We start from the raw sequence: 22,364 nt of genomic DNA, 5'->3' as shown, positions 1-22,364 counted from the left end.
ACGTTCATATCTCCTACTATCAATATTTCTCCTTGGTGAAAGTCAGTGAGATCTTCAAAGAAGGTCTTAAAAAACTTTTCCTTAGTATGATTTGGTGCATAAATATTCACAATTGTGAATTTACGTCCATTTGCCCCTTGCAGTAATAGAAGGACATATCGACCATCCAAATACAGTTTCTTGATCCAACTAGAATGCAGGCGTTACTCTTTTTTTTTCTTTTTTGGGGGGAACTTTTCTCAATTTTGGATCTAACGGGTAACATATTTAGAGCTAATTAGTCAAATTTATTATTTATTTGCCATCCAGATAAAGCTCTTCTGTGTTTCATTTGATTTGTATGTAGTATTGTTCACTGTTGCTCAGTGAAAATAGGAGCTCAGAACACCAACCCTTTTAAGGATAAGCAATTCATTTTCCAAGTTTTCAAATCTAGTTCAATATTGTGTCCTTTGACCAGCAGCAGATCTCCAAAATCTGGGGCAGAGAACAGTCCTTCTCAATACCTAAGATATTTCAGCTGAAGACGCCAGCAATTGAACTTGGCAAGGCACATGAATGGCCACTGAGTTATGGATCCCTCCCAAGTTGAGGGGGAGATACATACATACACACACAGCCATCATATTTGTTCCCAGATGTCCTTGGATGAGAGTTGGGTGGCTTTTTTTGCCTTTAATCCAGTGGTTCCCAAACGTTTTGGGCCACCACCCCCTTGGTTCCACAGAGTCAACCCCAGTGCCCCCTACCCTATCATATAAAAAGCATTATTCAAAATAGGGGTTTGCATGATGCACTAAAGAAGATAATAACAAAATTTCAAAACAGTAACAATCAATTGCACATCAATTCAAAATCAAATTAAAACTTTTTAGTTGAAATGTATTCAACAAAACTGATGAACTTGATCCAGTGGAACCAGCTCCTCAAAGTCTGGGGGGAAATTCCAATAGTCTCCACCAAATTTGCCAGCATGGTGCCATAGTTTGATCTATTGTAAATTAGTGAATAGCACAGTTGAAGGGGCCCACATCTAGCACCCCTCTGCTGCCCCCCTTGCCTCTTGGTGCCACCCCCCCCAGGTAATCCCACCACCCCACAGGGGGTGGTACTGCCCACTTTGGGAACCACTGCTTTAATCCATTCGTATGTATTTTTCTGGCAAGGCCGTAATAAAGTTGTTTGTTTGCTTTAATCCATTAGCCCCAAGTTTGCCACTCCAGTAAGGCCCTCTCTGCAATGACAGCCAGTATGGTGTAGTGGTTCGAGGGCTGGCCCAGGAACCTGGGAAACCCAGGTTCCAGCCTCCATTCTGCCACGAAGCTCACGGAGCGACCCTAGGCTTTCCACGTTCTCTCAGCCTGACCTACCACACAAGGCCATTGTGGTGATAAAACGAGGGAAGCCACCTAAGCCGGCCTGAGCTCCCTAGAGAAATGGTGAAATAAAAATAGACAAAGAGTTAGAAATCCCATCTAGAGTTTTCCGTGCTGCCTGCAGGGACAGTTCCCCAGCCTGGCTTCTTTCCCAAATGGCGAGGCTAACCCCAGGAGATGTGAGTAGGTGTTAACCCCCCACCCACTTCAAAAGCCGGTATGTTTGCCTATTTATCACTTATTTTGGAGAATTCCTATCCATTTTTCTGTTAAAAAACAAACAAAACAGCAATATGCACAGCTGCACAAGATAAGCACAGATGAAAAATGTACAACAATACAACTAATTAATAAAGAAGCAATAATCATAAAACAGCTATTAAAAACAGCAGGCAATACGAGACTAAAACAGTTGTCAATAAAATCGTAAGACCAACAGTTTATTAGCATGAATTTAAAAAAATCCAGAACAAATTAAAACCACCAGTGATAAACAGGACTGGAGACAAAAGTCATTTAAATGATCTCTAGAACAAAGAACAACAACATCAAAACAGTCTTACTCTTAACCAATTTCTGGAAGGCTAAAAGCAAGAATGTCAGGGGAGCTTCCTGCGTCACTTCCACACTCTTGGGGCCACCTCTGAAAAAGCCCAGCTCTGTGCACTTGCTGATAATGCATGCTGTCAACTGTGAAGCAATGGAAGTACCCAAGCACCCCTAGACATCCAGCAAGTCTACCTAACATCTCGCAAGTACAATGCGCTACATGAAAGAAACAACATACAGGGAATTTTCCATGTGCAGGGTGGGGAGGGGGGAGCAGAGCATCTAATCACGCCAGCCCCTGCAGCTGTCCGAAGAAGCACAGCCCAGTTCTGTGAGGACCACGCTGGAGAGACCAACTCCAAAAATGAGCCTCCATAACATGCGCATTTATTGCATTTTTCACCAGTGGAAGTGCTTTATGGCAGAACACTTCGTGCCAGCATTTCTGAGCTGCTGCTCTTCTGCAGCAATGAGAGTCAGAAAGTAACACACTGCTTTCAGCGGGTGGCTGCTTTTCATCTAAGGGCACCAGAGGAACCAGGCCCCTAAAAGCCAAGCTGCAGTAAAATTAAACGGAGTCTTGTGGCACCTGAAAAATAACCAGATGCTTCCATGGCACAGAACCCACCTCATCAAAAGCATGAAGTGTTTCCTCATCTGGCAGACATAGATATATACAAATGCACACACTGGCACAGAGAAAAGGTTATCTTAAACAACAGGGTAAAGGGGAAATGTGCATTGCACAGTGATGTCACAGTCTGTACCTTTTGGACTTCATTGCCTTTTGACCCCCACGATGCCAACGAATATGTATCTACCAACTGAGGCCACAAATTAATGCCGCGTTTTTAGCTGGGTCACGTTTTCATTTTGTTGATGGTGGGTTTTGATATGTTTGGGTCCTTGCAGCTCTTGCTGCGTCATTAGCCTCTTTGAGTTGGAGGAGTTAAGGAGGAGCATAAATATTTTAAATAAGCCAATAAATAAAAATCTGATGAAGGGGACCCCTAGCTCACCAAAAGCTTCTAACACAATGAATCCATTTGTCATTCAGGTGCCACACAACCCCCCTTTTGTTTCGGCTGCAACAGACTTCAGATAGTTACTTCTCTGGAATCTGTTGCAAGGGAATAAGATAAGAATCTTGTCATTTAACTGCACCAGCGTTCAGTCTTGCCCTGGATCTTCCCAACAGTTCTCAAGCAGTGTCTGCTCTACCCACAAAGCGGGTAAAAAGGTAAAAGTAGTCCCCTGTGCAAGCACCGGGTCATTCCTGACCCATGGGGTGACATCACAGCCCAACGTTTACTAGGCAGACCATGTTTAGGGGGTGGTTGCCATTGCCTTTCCCAGTTATCAACACTTTACCCCCCAGCAAGCTGGGTACTCAACACACAACACAACCCTTTATTGGCATATAAAAGGAAGAACATACACTTGGGTAAAACTGAGTACAAATAAATAAAATTGGATAAAACCATCCCAAATCAGCCATTAACGAAAGCTACCCACCATTTACGATACCTGATTGCTAGCTGTAAGAACCTTAACACTGATTCAATTATTTTTGGGTTTTGTGTGGTCATAAGATAGGATGTTCTTATTTCACCAGAGAGCCATTCCCTGTTTACAAACAGTGGGTCATTGAATTGGGATTGGCTACAAGCATAAAAGCAACAATTGAAAAGGACATGCACAAGGGATTCAATTTCACCATTCCCGCAGGGGCAAACTGTCCGCAAATGGGATTTTATTAAATCTTCCATATAGCATGGCGGAGGGTAGTGCATTTAGCCTGGCAAGCATATATGCTCTACGCTGTTGCGGTGCAGTTAGACACGTAAAGTATAGTGCTATATAAGCTGGGTACTCCGTTTACTAACCTTGGAAGGCGGAGTCAACCTTGAGCCAGCTACCTGAAACCGACTTCCATCGGGATCAAACTCAGCTCGTGAGCAGAGTTTGGACTGCAGTACTGCAGCTTACCACTCTGCTCACAAAGCAACAGGAATTTATTTATGTATTTATTATATTTTACTAACAGAAATTTTGCTGATTTGACTAACAGTAGTGTTTCAGGCAAAAAATACAAGCCACTTACATTCTCTTTAGAAAACGTCCGTGTAAAGCACAGATATCGGGTGACCTTGGATTTAAAGAGGCCATCTTTCCAGAGGTCGGCGTCCAACCCGTCTGCCGTTTGTGAAACCTGGGGGAAAAAGTAGAAGGGGGGGTATGGAAGGACAGGTGAGCAAAACTAAAGCAAATATATAGGCACTGCATCCCCTAATTAATGTTGGCCCGAGGCTCTCCTGACACCTCATTAAGTCTCTCTTCCACCGTAGAGAGCCTATGGGAAAGGGAGGGAGCTCAAATGCAAGAGGGTCGATTCTAAAAATACTGTCACCAGAGACCCATTTGATTAAAGAGACCCTAGTGCTCAGCACTGTACACTGGAAGCCATAACCTGGGTCACCGCTTTTTGGCTAGGCATTTTGTTTTGATTTTTTTACAAAGGAAGGGAGGAGGACACAAAACCCTTATTCTTCTTTGCAAGCCCTAGTTTGGAAAAATAGAAAAACCAGGGCTCACTAGGAAGAAACAGAAATATTGGCCCCTATAGCAGGGATGTCAAACATAAGGCCCGCGGGCTGGATCTGGCCCCTTAAGAGCTCTTATCCGGCCCGTGAGCCACCACCACCCCACTCTCGATCTGGGCTGGCGAGGCATGGCCTGGCCCGACCAAGTGTCATTTATGTCATATCTGGCCCTTGTAACAATTGAGTTTGGCACCCCTGCCCTACAGCCCCTACCCCAAAAAGAAACTCCGGGCTGGTCTACCCGTCAGAATTTTGAGGACACAGAAGTGCAGAATTGGCAGAAAGGGTACAGACTAATGTGGAAATCTCTGACTAGCAATAGGCTGTGGTACTGCCTGGCCCCTATTAAAAGCTTCCGAGTCAGACTCGTTGGCCTAGCCTAGTCATGAGGGAACTGTGCCTTAGCTGCTTTTGTAACAGACCACTTTGCTCATCGGTCAACGGGAAACTTAGGCTGAGAAAAAAACACTTAGTTCACACACAGGAGGCCTAAATTATTTTTTAATGTTATTTATAGTCTGCCTTTCTCACTGGGAATCAAGGCAAATTGCAGAGTGAGTCAGTACAACCAGCAAGACATTCAATAAACAATGCAATGGGATTTGGGTTGTAGATCCAACCAGGAGTCTAAAAAATAGAACAGAAGCAAAGTATAAGTGGTAACATGACACATTAAATGATGCAAAATTACACAACGGGAGCCAACCCACAGCAAACTACACACAGTAGTACAGACCACAGTCCCCAATAATTTATCCAAGTAATTTTGAGAATCCTTTTGTAATAGTGCTACTCTATTGCCTGCATAGAAAAGCCCTCTTCAATGATTCAGTCTTGCGTAGTTTGAAGAGAGCCGGGAAATCAGGAGCCTTCCTGACCTCCTCAGGCAGGCCTTTCCACAAGGTGGGGGCAACCACAGAAAAGGCATGTGTACAGACAGCTGTTGACTTTGCCCATTTGCAGACTGGCCCCTGCAAGAAGACCTTGCTCAGATGAGCTAAGCTGTCGTGGCAGAACATGGGGGAAGAGATGGTCTCGCAGATATGAGGGTCCAAGGCCATGAAGGGCTTTTTATGTGATAGCCAATACTTTAAAATTGAACTCAGTAACTGATGGGCAGCCACTGGAGTGACTGTAGAATTGGAGTTATATGTATGCTCCACCTAGCTCCCGATAATAGCCAAGCTGCAACATTCTGTATCAACTGGGGTTTACAAATTGATTTTGCATTACAGTAGTCTAGTCTCAATGTTACCGTGGAATATATCAGGTGGTCAGCTTAGCCATATCAAGGTAAGGTGCCATTTTTTGAGCTCAGCCGAGTTGGAAGACAGCCTTTTTTGCAACTGCATTAAGTCGCTTCTCCGGGATTAATGTTGGGTCCAGTATAACCCGAGGCTCTTAACCCGGAGTCGGCAAGGATCAGCTGAACCCCAGATTGACCAGGGATCCTGGAGAGGGGTTTTTTTGGGCATCTTCTGGGTTTGGTGTAGGGGTCACTGGGTGTGGGGGGACGGTAGTTGTGATTTTCCTGCATTGTGCAGAGGGTTGGAACTAGAAAACCCGGATGGTCCTTTCCAGCTCTATCATTCTATGACTCTATGTTTCTTCTGGTGGACATATGTTACAGACAGCATCTAAATCAGAGTGTACTCATGATATTTTATCAGGAAAAAAAACTTTGCAAAAGTATCATGATTAATTGTCTGGTCTTGATACACTGAAGGCTCAGTGTTGGTTAGCAGCTGCCGTGTTACCTTAAACAACTGGGATGCTCATGAACTAGCTGATGCAGTAATAGCGGAGAAGTAATAGTTCTTAGCTGCTGTCACTGCTGCTTCATAGGTATTACAGAGAGCTGTATAACATGATCTGTCAGATTCAGTATGAGTTCTCAGCGAGCGCCATTCTAGACATCTCACAGCCCTTTTCAGATCACCCAAATCTGTGGTAAACCAGGGGCCTGGCTTCCGTCCCAAGGGCAGGAAAGGTCGTCAAGGGGCGACCTTGCTGATAGCTTCAAGGAGCTTCACATTCCACGCTTCTACTGCAACCTCAACAGAGCATGTGTTTGGAATCCTAAACCCCCCTACAGCATTCTGGGATCCAGCAGGAGTCACAAGCCTCCAAGGGATGAGCATTATAACCGGGGGCCCTTATCTGAGGGATGTTGGAGCCACGCTGACCTTGGTTTTGAGGTGGCAGAGGTCAGACCATGGCTCAGGGTGAATCTCCAGCCCTGAAATCAAAGCTTTCCTCAAATATTCAGCACAAAAGATTAGGTCCGAGGTGTGGCCTCTTTCATGTGTTGGACCAGTCACAATTTGGGAGAGACCCAAGGCAGACAAAGAAGCTATAAAATCCTTGGCCGGCCCTGGTGAGGTGTCTTCAGCACGAATTCTGAAGTCCCCAGAATAACGAGTCTGGGTGTCTCCAGCACTACATCCGAGACCACCTCTCGGTGGTCATACAAGGTGCCCACTGGAGAATTAGGCAGCTGCTAAACAAGCAGAATGCCTAATCTATGCTTAGTGCCTAATGTGAGGGGCACACGGTCAATGCTAGAGATGCTTTGCACCGGAAGGCTGTAGAAGGTGAAGTACTCATGGAGGATAATGGTCACACCTACTCCCTGGCCAACTGTGCACGGATGATGGAGGGCTGCATAACCAGGCGGTATTAGTTGGGACAGACGCACCACATTGTTTTCTTCAGCCACGTCTCTGTAACACAATTTTCCCTTCCTGTAACACAGGTTCCCAAAATTTTCGGGCCACCGCCCCCTTGGTTCCACAAACTCAACCCCAGCGCCCCCTACCCCACCCCATAAAAAGCATTATTCAAAATAGGGGTTTGCATGACGCACTAAAGAAGATAAGAACAATGAAATTTCAAAACAGGAACAATTAATTGAACATCTATTCAAAATCAAATTAAAACTTTTTAGTTGAAATTTATTCAACAAAACTGATGAACTTGATCCAGTGGTACCAGCTCTTCAAAGTCTGGGGGGGGGGAGGAATTCTGATCGTTTCCACCAAATTTGCCAGCATGGTGCCATAGCTTGATCTATTGTAAATTAGTGAGCAACACAGTTGAAGGGGTCCACCTCTGGTGCCACCCCCTGCTGCCCCTTGCCCTAGGTAATCCCACCGCCCCCCAGGGGGTGGTAATGCCCACTTTGGGAACCACTGCTGTAACATCTCATACAGTTGTGCAGTTTTGTGACTTACTGATCTGGTGTTACATAGTGTTAGCATACAGGTGCTGGAACCGAGGTCCCTTGCCTCATCAACACTTGGGATGGTACAGAAGTTAGATAGGCAGCGAGAGTTCTTACCACACATTGGCCTTTTGTTTGATACAACCCACCCCCATATCTACCAGCCCCCAACTGCACTGAAGTATTGCATTCATCAGACATCTCGCTACGGGTAAAGATTGCCCCCAAAACAATAATAAACCACCCAAACAACCAACAATCCACATGCCAATGACGGCACAGAAACTGTTTCAATAGGTCAGACGTCCAGTAATGCTCTGCTGATGTCAGTGTTGTCCAACAGGTGTAGTTCTATGTCAGTAAATGCTTATATAACTGGCGAGACTCTCTCTTTCCAGTAACAGTGAACCTTCCTCTGGTCGTCGTTCGCCTCAGTTGTGCGCCCCGACCAAGAGCCACAGGCCAAGAGCCTCTGGCGAGACCTTGCCTTTAAAAAAGCACCATAGGTCCCAAATTCCTTCCAAGATTCAAGGTGGTTCACAAAGTAGCAAAAGAAGGCTCAGGTGTGAAGGTCTTTCTAATTTGCACTGTCCAACAGGTGCAGTTCTATGACCGGAGCTGCTCTTGGTTCCAAGGCTGCTGGAGCCTTTCCTCTCAATATAGTGGGACCTCAAGCAAAACAGAATTTAAGGCATTTTTACAAAGGCAGTAGGGCTATACTGTAACTGAATAGTCTAGGAAGATACTTTAATAAAGGGAAAGGGACTGTGTATAGTATGTGCTATCTGTTGCTGTGTTATCCTACTACTAAATATTTCTGCACTGTTAGCATGTCATGTTAATACTTACGCTTTGGTTCAGCTTTCTGCAATCCCAGTCCTGTTAAATTGTTAACTGGATGTCTTATCCTGCAGACATTGATTTACACTGGGTAATTCTACCTTGAGTCTCAGAAAGGAATACGTAAGATAAATGTAGTAAATAAAATAGGTGGCATCCCTCTTTCTTACAGTGCCATCCTAAACAGAGCTACACCGTTTTATTTCAATGAATTTAGAAGGATGAAGGCACTGGCAAACCGCCTCTGTTAGTCTCTTGCCATGAAAACCCCAAAAAGGGGATGCCATAAGGAGGCTGCGACTTGAAGGCACTTTACACACACACACAACTCTGCTTTGGATGGCACTGTTAATCTTAGACCCCCCTCCCCAATAAGGGATCATAATTCTGACCTACCTTACAGGGCTATATACAGGATAATAATTCTGACTTACCTTACAGGGCTATTGTAAGGATTACTCCAAGGTGTATGGGAAATGTTTTTAACATATGTGCATTCCTTTCAGTGATGAGTTTTATTATTATAGTTTTGTCTGGTCAGCCCAAGTTGTCCTTTCTGAGCTAGGAAGCACAACCGCCACAGAGAACAGACAAAACCAGCCAGCCAGATTGGTACTAGCAACATTTTGGAAACAGGAGGACCTTCCAGATGTAGAAAGGTGGCAACAGAAAATGGATGAATTCGTGGTGATGGCCAGACTGACTAGCCTGATGAGAGAGAAGACAACTGATGAATTTCAACGAAAATGGGAAGGCTACTTGGATTATGTTCATCAAAACGGATAGATTGTTAGATGTAAGATCTGGAATATACAAATTGTTATAATTAGAATAGAAGGAATTTACTATGTAAACTACAATGATAATGTAGAAGATTTTTGAGATGTAAGATGAAATAGACTCCCCGAAGGAGTATAAACTGTGTGAACGGATGTGTGACTTTATGTTTGTTTGTATGTATATACTGAAAATTTAATAAAATATTTATAAAACAAAAACCAGCCATCAGCCAGAGACTTCAAAGACACGGAGATTCAAGCAAGCCGCCTCAAATCCATATGCACTATATCATCTCTGTAAGCAACTCCAAGTCTAGACAATGCAGCTATTTTTAGCCTTTCTCAGTTTGCCTTCTTTAAAATAAAATCCTCTTATGAAAGTAACAATGGAATGATCAATGCTGGGGTCTAAGCCTGAACCAGAATTTAACTTCTAGCATATGCTCTCAAGATGTTGTTGGCACTACCTTCAGAGAGGAACTTTAAAAATAAAATGCATAGAACAAAAAAAATTTTTTTTACACAACTAGATTCTTGAATTAAAGGGAAAAAACATATATTTTCAGATCATGCTCCTGAGAACTGAGGAAATTCAAGAAAAGTGCACGGGGTGGTATATTTATTTGTTTAAATTTTTTAAATCCTGTCTTTCCTAGTTAGTGCAAGGCAGCTGAAAAACAAAGTCACAAGACCAAAAGTCAGGTCAAAGCATACAATCACCAACAGCTCCAAATGAAGCAGTGAAAAAAATCCACATAAACCAAAACACCCAACAGAATTAATTTTTTACAGTACAAATGACCCAGCCCAATTTGAAAGCACAGGCTTGTAAGAAGACTTGTAAGCCTTAAGGAAGTGCTGTGCAGTGGTTAAAGTTTTGGGCGAGAGTTCAAATCCCCACTTAGCCATGAAACTCCCTAGAACAGCCTCTCTCAGCCTAAAAGGTAAAGGTCCCCTGCGCAAGCACCGGGTCATTCCTGACCTATGGGGTGACGTCACATCCCGACGTTTCCTAGGCAGGCATTGTTTACGGGGTGGTTTGCCAGTGCCTTCCCCAGTCATCTTCCCTTTACCCCCTGCAAGCTGGGTCCTCATTTTACCGACCTCGGAAGGGACCTCTCTCAGCCTAACCAACCTCACGTGGTCATTGTGAGGATAAAATTGGAGAACACAGTAAATGCTCTAAGGAGGAAAGGTGGGATAAAAAGTAAATAAAATTCCTAGTGCTGCTGCTGCTGCTTTCCAGACTGCCTCTTGAAGTCCATTCCATGATGGGTGCTATGACAAAGGCAGCTCAGGAATAGGCAGAGGCAGAACACACCACACAAAGCGTGGGAACAGCGAAGAGGGGAAGCTGCAAGTGCATTTTGCAAGTGCAAAATGGCACGAAGGTTCCTAATGGAGATTATAACACTACTACTCAGCATTTACACAACACTTTCAGTCTTCAAAGCATTTCATGTACATTTTCATGCTGTAATCCTTGCAACAGCCCTATAAGGTAGGCTTGTATTGCTATTTTTTAAATTCGTAACTAAAAGAAAGAGCAAAATCAGTTCTCAGTGGTGTATTTTATTTTCAAATGAGTTTTTTTTTTAGGATGTCCTGTATCATGACACCATGGTTAAGATCTCCTTCCAGCTTAACAAAATTATGAACTCTTCTTATGCAGATATTGGGGGTGGGGGGGCTACCCTTTCTGTTTTGTTTTCCCCCCTCTGGTGGCAGGTTTTGAAAAAAGTTATGCTATGCTTTTTATTTGTAAATTAAAGTTAAGCGTATCCTTGCAAGCCGCGCCAGGCATAATTACAATAACCACAGCAGAATTTAACAGCACGAAGGCCAATTCCTCCTACTTAGCAATCACAACTCCACAAGTTAACTTCGGAGACCTCAGTCCCTGTTGCACTATAAAAACGGAAGGGGAAAGGGCCACAAGGACAGCAATCGACGAGACTTGCATTCCAACAGGAGCACAAAAACTTCCAAGGACCTCGTGTTTTTCTACAGCTGTTGAACAGATAAAATATTGTTGCAAAATCACACAGGCAAAAGGTACGTGTGCTCATTTTTTATGCACAAATGCCCAAATGTCTATTTTAATGACTGTGAGAATCATTCCAACACACACACACACACACACACAGAGTGTGAAAAGACCTTTGGCTTCTGCAAGCCTAGGAATGTTCCGACAAGAGTTACATAGGCGATAACCAATGAAGGGAGTTAACCTGAGGAATTTCACTTGCAGACTCTTATTTTAATGTTTCAAGGAAGCTGCTTGCCTCTGCCAGCAATTTAAGGCTATAAAAAGATAAAAACAAATAATCCTAGTGGTTAATGGATGCTGTGTGCGTAAGTGTGTTTCTCCCAAGCCACTTTATAGTGATGGAAAGTAAAGTGGGCATCACTGATCAATTTCTGGCAGACTGCACAAAACCCACTGGCTGCTGGGAATCCCAGGCTAGGTGGATCAGTCGGATCCTGCTAGTGACTTCCTAGTTCCTACATTCCAAAGCGAGGAAGAGGAGGAAGAAGAGGAGGAGGAAGAGGAGGAAAAAGAGGACGAGGAAGAAGAAGAGTTGGTTTTTATATGCCGACTTTCGCTGCCACTTAAGGGAGAATCAAACCGGCTTACAATCACCTTCCCTTCCCCTCCCCACAACAGACACCCTGTGAGGTAGGTGGGGCTGAGAGAGTGTGACTAGACCAAGGTCACCCAGCTGGCTTCGTGTGTAGGAGTGGGGAAACAAATCCAGTTCGCCAGATAAGCTTTCGCGGCTCATGTGGAGGAATGGGGAATCAAACCCGGTTCTCCAGATCAGACCCCACCGCTCCAAACCACCGCTCTTCACCACTACACCACGCTGAGACAGAGTCAGAAAGTGCCTTAGCATGCTGGCCCTGCTTTCCAACATTTGTAAATTCAGAGTCAATAATCTTGTTTTGCTCTTTCTGGTTCTACTGACAAAATGAGCTATTTCTCCCCTAATTCAGAGGATTTTTGTCTCGCCATGCTAAGACAAATAACACCTAAAGCCGCTTACAGCAGATCAGAATGAATTAGAAAGAACAAGCACAATAAAAACAACAGCCTGCAGAAATCTAAAATGCAGGGAAAACAGGAGTAAAAATTAAACTTTAAAATCACTTAAAAGCAATTAGTGATAATGCAATCCGCTATTCCATAAGCCAATGGATTTGTAACAGATACACTGTCAATGAAGCTGCTTCAGGGATTCCAGGTCTTGGTATTTTGTCTGACTGTACCTTCCTTTGCATTACTTAAATATTCTCAATAAAGTGTAAAGAAAAAGTTCTATATTTTTCTGAAAAGGTATAAATAAAGTAGAGATAAAAGCGCTGTAGTGGTTAAGAGCGGTGGTTTGGAGCGGTGGACTCTAAACAAGGTTTGATTTCCCCACTCTTCCACATGAGCGGCGGAGGTTAATCTGGAGAACCGGGTTGGTTTCCCCACTCCTACACATGAAGCCAGCTGGGTGACCTTGGGCTAGTCACAGCTCTCTTAGAGCTCTCTCAGCCCCACCAATCCTCACAGGGTGTATGTTGTGGGGAGAGGAAGAGAAGGTGATTGTAAGCCGGTTTGATTCTTCCTTTTTTTATATATATATAAATTTTTATTATTTTTATAATAAGAAAAAACAAATTATAAAAAACAAAGAAAACAATAACATAAAAAATACAAAAATACAAAAAGAGCACTAATACATCATTCAAAATTACCCCATATCATATGAATTATAAAATACACAGTGCTCTAATACCCACCACCCACCTTAACAGTGTGTCCCACCACCAATAGACTTCCGGAGAACTGTTTTGACAGTATTTAAAATTATCTTATACTATTATTACTATAAAAAATTACATTTTGTCTATAATTCATTAACTATACTTGTAAAATTCATTTTCGCCAGTTTATCCCAAAAAGCGATGGCCTTTAGCCATGTTTTTTTAAACTCTTCCATATCTTTACCATGTAAAGAATCTGTAAGTTTGGCCATCCGCATATACATCCACATTTTCTCTCTCCAGTCCTTGATTGAAGGTTTATTTATTTGCTTCCAGTTTTTTGCTATTATAATTCTTGCTGCCGCAAAGCTATATTGACATATAACTCTATCACATCTATCCATATTGTCTTTGGGAATTCCCAATAAACAAAAAGAAGGATCTTTTTTTAACTTTTACATTAATCAAATTATTAGTTTTATTTAATATTAATTTCCAAAATCTCTTAATTTTTTTACAAAACCACCATGCATGCATAAACGTGCCTTTTTCAGTTCCACACTTCCAACATAAAGCCATATCATCTTTCTTCATTTTACTTAACAGTACCGGGGTTATGTACCATCTATAAAACATCTTGTATAAATTTTCTCTTATTTCATTAGTAATTGTAAATTTATATTCCCTCTTCCATAAATTTTCCCATATTTCCAAATCAATATTATAACCTAACTCCTTCTTCCTTAAGTGATAGAGAAAGTCGCCATATAAAAACCAACTCTTCTTTTCCTAAGAGCAGTAGACTCTAATCTGGAGAACCAGGTTCGATTCCCCACTCCTCCACGTGAAGCCAGGTGGGTGACCTTGGGTTAGTCACAGGTCTTTCAGCCCCACCTACCTCACAGGGTGTCTGTTGTGGGGAGGGGAAGGGAAGGTGAATGTAAACCAGTTTGATTCTTTCTTAAGTAGTAGAGAAAGGCGGCATATAAAAACCAACTCCTTCTAAGTGCAGTAGACTCTAATCTGGTGAACCAGGTTGGTTTCCCCACTCCTCCACATGTAGCCTGCTGGGTGACCTTGGGCCAGTCACAGTTCTCTCAGAACTCTCAGCCCACGCAGGCAGGCAATGGCAAACCACCTCTGAATGTCTCTTGCCTTGAAAACCCTATGGGGTCGCCATAAGGCAGCCGTGACTTGACAGCACACAGTCACATTACAAAAAAATGTACTTTATAAGTACATCATTAGACTTTCAAGAAAATGGGGTTGAATCTTGCTCTCCACTAGCAAAGTTCTATACTTCTACATACAGAGAGCCACTGCGGTGTGGTAGACTGTCAGAGTAGACCTAGATTCAAACCCTACCACCGCACACGTGGGCTGAGAGAATGACTGGCCCAACCAAACCTCACAGGGTTGTTGCGAGGGGAGACGACTACACAGGTCTCTCTCACTTTCCTCGAAGGAAAAGCAGGATAAAAATATGAATTATAGGTTTCTGTTGTAATGCAGTAACATTCAGCACAAATGACCCCCACACAAACACAGCTTGTAACACAAGCCCTTCCCACTTATCAAACTTATTTTAATACTCAGTGGGTCGCCGTGTTAGTCTGTCTGCAGTAGTAGAAAAGGGCAAGAGTCCAGTAGCACCTTAAAGACTAACAAGAATATTTTCTGGTAGGGTATGAGCTTTCGTGAGCCACAGCTCACTTCTTCAGGTATCTGAAGAAGATACCTGAAGAAGTGAGCTGTGGCTCACGAAAGCTCATACCCTACCAGAAAATATTCTTGTTAGTCTTTGAGGTGCTACTGGACTCTTGCCCTTATTTTAATACTAATCCAAGGGTTTCCAAAGCAAAAGGTACCCCTCACCTGAGTGAGAATAAAAGCCTTTCTGAAAGACCTGAGAAATAAAATCACAAAGCCATGCAGTAAAGAAAGAAGTCGGGTCCCTGAATGCCTGGGTCTACCTTTCTTTCCTTCTGCTGCAGAATAACTGTGATTTGATTACTCGACGCGATTGTACAGGGGGGCTTGAGAAATTCACAGAACCACCTGCTGTCTCTCTGGTATGGGGAAATAAGCCCTTCAGTGCGTCCTACTCAAAGGCAAACAAAGGTCTAAAGAAGGAGGGCCTCTTCAAACACCTCGCCTACGATTTGATTCGAAGCAGCTCTAACATACCGGACCAAAGCCAAATTCTCTGGGCCCGAATGCATATGAATGAATGAATGAATGAATGAATGAATGAATGAATGAAAAACCTTTAATGGCATAAGTAATATTACAATTGTTACAGAAGGTACATAAAATATGCAGTCATTAAGATAAAAACATAGGCCAGTAAATTCCCAAAATAGAAATTACCAGCTTTGGGCTTTTTGAACTTTCATCACATCCACTAGAAAACTGGCAACATCTACAGTAACCTCTGGATCGAAATCATTTAATAAAAATTGACGTTTTGCTTGGATAGATAGGTGATATTTGGAAAGAAGCCAATTTTTAACCATTTCTCACAGGGTGTTTCATATAGAGGGCAGACCAACAGATCAATTGAGTCCAGGGAATAGGTATCACAGGGACAAGTCCTTTCCCGGATTGGTATTTGTTGATACCTTCCATATAGCATCCTTGAAGGAAAGGCATTAACCCTAGCGAGAGAGAAGGCTCTGCGGAGGGGTGGGATGTCCAGTCGAATGCATATTACAAGGATCTTTCTGTGAAACACCCTCCCATTTCATATTAAAAAGAACTGGAAACGGTGGGGGGGGGGGCTTTCCCTTGGAGCCAGTTTTCCTTTCAGCATCATCCTGCCCCATTCAAGTTGCTATTCTCCCCACAGTGGCAATGTTTGTGCTCAGGGCTAAAAGCACCCCATCCCCGCCAGTTATTTTTTTGCTCCCAAACGTAAAGGGGAAGTTACAAAATACTCCGTCGAAGTCTGGCCCTTCCTGAGCCGCTAAAGTGTGTCTCGGCTATTCAGACCCACATGATGGAATGCTCTGCCATATAAAACACAAAAATCCCTGCACACAGAAATCTAGAGAGTCAGGGAGAAGCCTGCTGTGTTGTCAAACACTAACAGGGTAGGATGGTGGTTCCGCATTAGTATCCCCTAAATTATATATGCGTTACATCTGATACTGAAGGCCTGTGTGAATGCCTTTGGACATTTCTAAAACTAGACGTTTCTAACATAAAGGATACTGGAAGTCGGAGCCGGTGTGATGTAGTGGTTACAAGGTCAGACTAGGGCCTGGGTTCAAATCTTCTGCCTTACAAAGTGCTGGGTGATCTTAGGTCAGTCATTATCTCTTAGCCTAACCTACCTCACCAGGTTGTAGAAAGGAACAAAAGTGGGGCAGGAAAAGATAAAAACTTCTACAAGGAAGGACAACAGAAAAACCAATTTCTATCAAAATACAGACAGACATATAAAGCTGCCTTATGTCAAATAAGACCACTGGTCCATCTAGCTCACCGTTGTCTATACCAACTGGCAGAGGCTCTCCATCATCTCAGGTGGAGAAAGGCCTTTCCCAATACCTCCTACTGTATTCCCACTTCACTGGAGATGCCAGGAATTGGGTCTGCAAGCAAATCACATGCTCTGTCCCCAAGCAACAGCCTCTCTCCATCAAATGGACAGCAAAGAGACAAGGTTTTATTGTCTGCCAACGAGAACTCTTTCTAGGTCTTCTTGCAAAAGCTTCTAGTTTAATCTAGGTGTGGTGAAGCGTCACCTTGAGAAACCAAGGTATTTCCTGGAAAACCACCCACTTTGAAGTTGTTAGTGGTAATTAGGAACTTACAAAAGATGCTGCTCTCAACTTTGGAACGACTGCTTATTTAGTTTCTTTATGTTTGACTTGCGATTTTTTATCAAAAGACGTGGAGATACTCACAAGCACAGAAGGGCTTTTAAATTATTATTTATTTAGAAAATTGATATGACACCTCTTCACAGACATAATGAAATAATTAATTTTCATACAACAGTCGTCTCCACAGAAGACGACCATAAAAATAGCTTTAAAAGATGGACCCCGCCATTAAAACTCTAGGAAACAAGAAATTATTTGGCCTTGCACCTAAAAGACTGGTAAAGTAGTAGGCACCAGGCAAACCTAAAGGGGGAAAGCATTCCAAAGGCAAAGTACCACCACTGGAAAAAAAACAACACCTGTTCTGGCCACCTCTTGGCTGCAAATCAGTGACACAAATTTTCTTCCCACCAGCTCTTTAAATCCTCCCCATGCCATTCCCGGTCAAAAAACAACTCAGTTTTCCAAATATGAGCACATGAAGCTGCCTTATACTGAATCAGACCCTTGGTCCATCAAAGTCAGTATTGTCTACTCAGACCGGCAGCAGCTCTCCAAGGTCTCAGGCAGAGGTCTTTCGCATCACCTACATGCCTAGTCTCTAACTGGAGATGCCGGGGATTGAACCTGGGACCTTCCGCATGCCAAACAGATGCTCTGCTACTGAGCTACAGTCCCTGACACCTCGTTGAAATGGTGCAAACACTGAATTTTCAAACTGCATGCAGAGACAATGGAGAAAGGGGGATGCTTCCTCTCCTTCAGCTGTGCCAACCCTTTCTTAGCTTTTAACAAAATTAAATAAATACAAAACTTCTAGAAGCTCTCCTTCTTGCAAACAGCTGGGATTCTAAACAGAAGCCAAAGCCATTGCCTTTTCTACTACAGTTCAAACATCGACTCCAGTATTTAACTCTAATGAATCAGATGATGATTTTTAAGACATGCAAAAAAATTTGGATTAAAAAAAAAAGGGCCCCAGAAGCTTCCAACAAACTGGTTCTAGCAAAATGTAGTTTTGATTCCGGTTTTCAATCTCTTGGATTATGGACCAACCCAAGTGAGCAGACTATGGTTAGAAGAGGGGCGCGTCTGCAGCATCCAATGTCTTTTGCAGAATCTGGGCAGGGTCATGCTCCACCCCACTTTCTTCATTGGTTTCTACTCACCTGGGCTACCTATAAATACCTCCTGGACACATCCCCATGGGATCTCATTCTCACAATCTCATACTGCTTGTAACATCTAAGAGAATATCCCTGGCTGCCAGATGCAAGCCCGAAAGCTGGATATGCACTGCCCAACCCTTTGCCAAGAGCTAGAATGACACCACCAAGCATCTGAACAAAAACTAAGCAAGGGCCTGGGATATATGACATGGGGAGGGGAGGGGAATGTGAGATGCAGCAAGAGGAACAGCTGAACACATGAAGCTGCCTCATACTGAATCAGACCCTCGGTCCATCAAAGTCAGTATTGTCTACTCAGACCAGCAGCAGCTCTCCGGGGTCTCAGGTTGAGGTCTTTCACATCACCTACTTGCCTAGTCCCTTTAACTGGAGATGCCGGGGATTGAGCCTGGGACCTTCTGCATGCCAAGCAAATGCTCTACCACTGAGCTACGGCCCTTCCCCTCTCTTGACAGCTCCTACATCCAAGATAGCATGCCACTGTGCAGCGTGTCCTGGGTTAGCCAAAGCCACAGAGAATGTAAATCGATGAGCAGCTATTAGCTATGATTGCTCAATGAAGCCCCCACATTCATAAGCAGTATTCTTCCAAGTACCAGAAGCTGAGATCAAGAATGGTCCATGTCTGCATGCTTTTGATGAGGGGTCAGATATTTGGAAAACAGAGCCGGTTTTTGACCAGGGGGAGGGGGTGGCTGGCATGGAAAGGGTTTAAGCAGCATATGGAAGTGTGTGGGTGTATGAGTGGGAGGGGGCAACCGGCACCACAGTGAGAGTTTTCATATTGCCTCGTGACCTGAGCATCAAGTGCCTTAATATGTGAAGCAAAACACTAGGGCGGATGCCTCCTGCCCCCCCTCCCCATTTGCTTCGAGCATCTGTTAAGCCTTACTTACAAGTTTTCACAGAGACAGCTGTTCGAACATTGCTCGGATCAGAATGCTGGACTTGGTGGACCTTCCGCCTTATAAAACAAGGTAGTTCTTATGCGGAGGAGGCAAAGCAAAGCAGGCAAAGGCAAAGAGGGTAACGAGTTATGGGCGGAACCAGCACTGGCCTGGGGCCTGGAGGAAACACCCCATCTCCTTTAAGAACATAAGAACATAGGAAAGGCCACGCTGGATCAGACCGAGGCCCTTCAAGTCCAGAAGTCTGTTCACACAGTGGCCAACCAGGTGCCTCTAAGAAGCCCCCTACCAAGATGACTGCAGCAGCACCATCCTTAGATGACTGCAGCAGCACCATCCTGCCTGTGTTCCACCGCACCCAAAATAATAGGCATTTATTTCCAGACTGTTGTAGCTTCAGATATTATCGCAAACAAGCAAATTAAACCAAGACTGCTCGACCGGAATTGACTTGCAAATCCAAGGAATGGCAGCGTGCCATAAAACTTGCCTGATGAGTCAGTGGAGAATGGAGAGAGACGCACATGAAGTTCTGTAAACTGACTGAAGGGAGGATATTCCAATTAATCCTTTTCCTTGGGCTCTAGGCAGGTAGCTTTGAATTTTGCACTGATGCAAGCCAAACAAACCTGAACTCTTTGGCCACAAAAGCGAAATCCTGTGCCCAGAACTAGAGCCCAAGCGTGAGAAGGGCAGAATGGGTATACTTTAAGGGAGGTCTGGTGGAGAAATCGATTGCCAGGCGTACACCTCTTTGCAAGAAAGAGCCAATGAACGTTCACTTGACAGGTGAAAACGGGGACCAGTATCTGTATATGTATTTGTGTGTGTATACACACACACACACACATACACACACACACACACACACACACACACACATATATATATATATATATATACACACACACACACACACACACACACACACACACACAAATGTGGCCATCTTCTGGTCACTAGGGGTATGGAGGGGGGAGGTAGTTGTGAATTTCCTGCATTGTGCAGGGGGTTGGACTTGATGGCCCTGGTGGTCCCTTCCAGCTCTATGATAGATAGATAGATAGATAGATAGATAGATAGATAGATAGATAGATAGATAGATAGATAGATAGATAGATAGATAGATAGATAGATAGATAGATAGATAGACAGACAGACAGACAGACAGACAGATAGAGATATATAGTTTCAATCACATGTTCAGCTGTACATGAGCTGAATGTAACATGAGAATTACTTAGTGTACATATAAAGAAAAAGCAAATGTACACTGTACATGGATTGTACATGTGTTCACAGTAACTTGTGAACAGGGCTTCTGACATTCCAGAAACACATAGAAATTTTTCTTTCTGGGATTTAAGATATTATATGTACATTTATTTATTTACTTACTTCATTCATTTATACCCCACCTTTATCCCCAAATGGGGACCCAAACCAGCTTACATCGTTCTTTATACCTCCATGTTATCCTCACAACATCCCTGTGAAGTAGGTTAGGCTGAGAGAGTGTAACTGGCTGAATGTCACCCAGTGAGCTTCCATGGCACAAGCAGGGATTCGAACCTTGTCTGTCACTAGTCTTAACCACTACACCACACTGGTTCTATGTGATGGTACTGGAGGAGCAGCATAATGTAATAGATTTGTATGAGACCATGAGATAACATGCTCAAGGTCCACCCGAGCCAGCCACAGAGTCAGCCGTAGAGCCAAGGCCCAACCCAGCAGCCTGATTTTGTGGCACTAATTTTGTAGTCACAACTGGTCAGGTAAGTACTCCCTCTTTTTTGTCAAAACTTCTAGGTCAGATTCACTACACCAAACTAAGTGATCCATTGATGGAAGACCAGCACCGACTTTACAAGCATTTCCAACACGAGGAAACCACTACCCGAGGATCTGCTCAGTCAGTTTTTGCCCGGTAATATTCTAAATTCTTTCCCCCTCAGTGACATCAGTAACAAGGACCCACACGTTTATTTCACAAGAGTACACCAGTGAAAACCCTAACACAGCCCATACAGGAGAATACGGGGGGGGGGAGGGATACAAGAGTCAGGATGGTGTAGTGGTTAAGAGCGATGGTTTGAAGCGTTGGAGTCTAATCTGGAGAATCGGGTTTGATTCCCCGCTCCTCCACATGAGTGGTGGAGGCTAATCTGGTGAACTGGGTTGGTTTCCCCACTCCTACACACGAAGCCAGCTGGGTGACCTTGGGCAAGTCACGTTCTCTCAGCCTCACCCACCTCACAGGGTATCTGTTGTGGGGAGGGGAAGGGAAAACGATTGTAAGCCGGTTTGAGTCTCCCTTAAGTGGTAGAGAAAGTCGGCATATAAAAACCAACTCTTCTTCTTCTTCATCAGGCAACCGTGTAACACACTCGTGGTCGTGATCCCATCTCATCTATAAGATCTCATGAATAATAAAAGGAAAATGTCTATTTTATTTTTAAAGCGATGTAAATAGATTACATCACAATTTTGAGCTAGCAGCCTGGGTGTCCCCACCCTGAGACATTGCAAAATTAACTTATCCTCCACGTTTGACCCCACGTTTGGCTCAGTCTAAGGCTGTAATTGGTCAATAAGGCTGCAGGATTGCTCAGTAGCACCTATGGAAGTCTACCCCCCAAAACAAGGATGCTGCTTAGCTCCCACTTAGGTCTCCAAGCCTTCACAAACCCAGCCCGTGTGCCATGGGTGCTAGAAACATTTTCCCCCTTTGGTCTGTCTTAACAAAACCAGAAATCCTCTAGTTCTTCAATAAATTCTACACTCAAAAACCACGAGTCTGGCAAACACAGAGCTTACATCTCAATGCAAAATTAGGGGAATGTATTTTTAGCTGCCCAACGTTCGAGTGCTCTTAATAGACAGGTTCTGATTGTAATCTGTGAGTTTGTTTTTATTCATTACTGTAACGTTTATTTATGATTTTATTTTCTTTGGAAGCTGCCTGAAGCCTCCAGGGGTTGGCAGGAGATAAATTTAATAAACCAGACAGCATAATGCCCATTTGGAGGAAGAGACTTGTTTAAGGCAGAGGCGCATCATGCAGCAATGAAAGGAGATGTTCTACTTTCGATGCAAAAAACCACACACTTGCTGTTGCAGATAAGTGTCCCGAACAGATACGAGCACATTATCCGTGGGTGCCCAGGGGACTGCATGCACAATCTGATCTGCAATTATGCCAGTAGTTAATGATCCACACCAGTCTTTCATGTCCCTGGAGGGGGCTGGCACTGACATGTGTAGGCTTTTTACATAGCACATTCAAGGGCTTAAAGCACTTCCCACAATT

At 43.6% G+C, this 22,364-nt stretch overlaps 1 protein-coding gene across 1 annotated transcript in view; it reads right to left on the bottom strand.

Moving 5' to 3' along the window:
• The window catches only part of MVB12B (multivesicular body subunit 12B), a 122,848-nt gene that overhangs the window by 83,727 nt on the left and 16,757 nt on the right, over positions 1-22,364 (bottom strand). Inside the window, exon 3 of the mRNA XM_056860607.1 lies at positions 4,030-4,137. Within this exon, the coding sequence (XP_056716585.1) occupies positions 4,030-4,137 (108 nt within the window). The remainder of the gene's footprint in view (positions 1-4,029; positions 4,138-22,364) is intronic.

The sequence above is a fragment of the Euleptes europaea genome, chromosome 14 (genome assembly GCF_029931775.1).
Source record: "Euleptes europaea isolate rEulEur1 chromosome 14, rEulEur1.hap1, whole genome shotgun sequence".
Classification (NCBI taxonomy): Eukaryota; Metazoa; Chordata; class Lepidosauria; order Squamata; family Sphaerodactylidae; genus Euleptes; species Euleptes europaea.
Note: the sequence above shows the minus strand (reverse complement) of the source record. Positions and strands in the feature narration are given on the sequence as shown.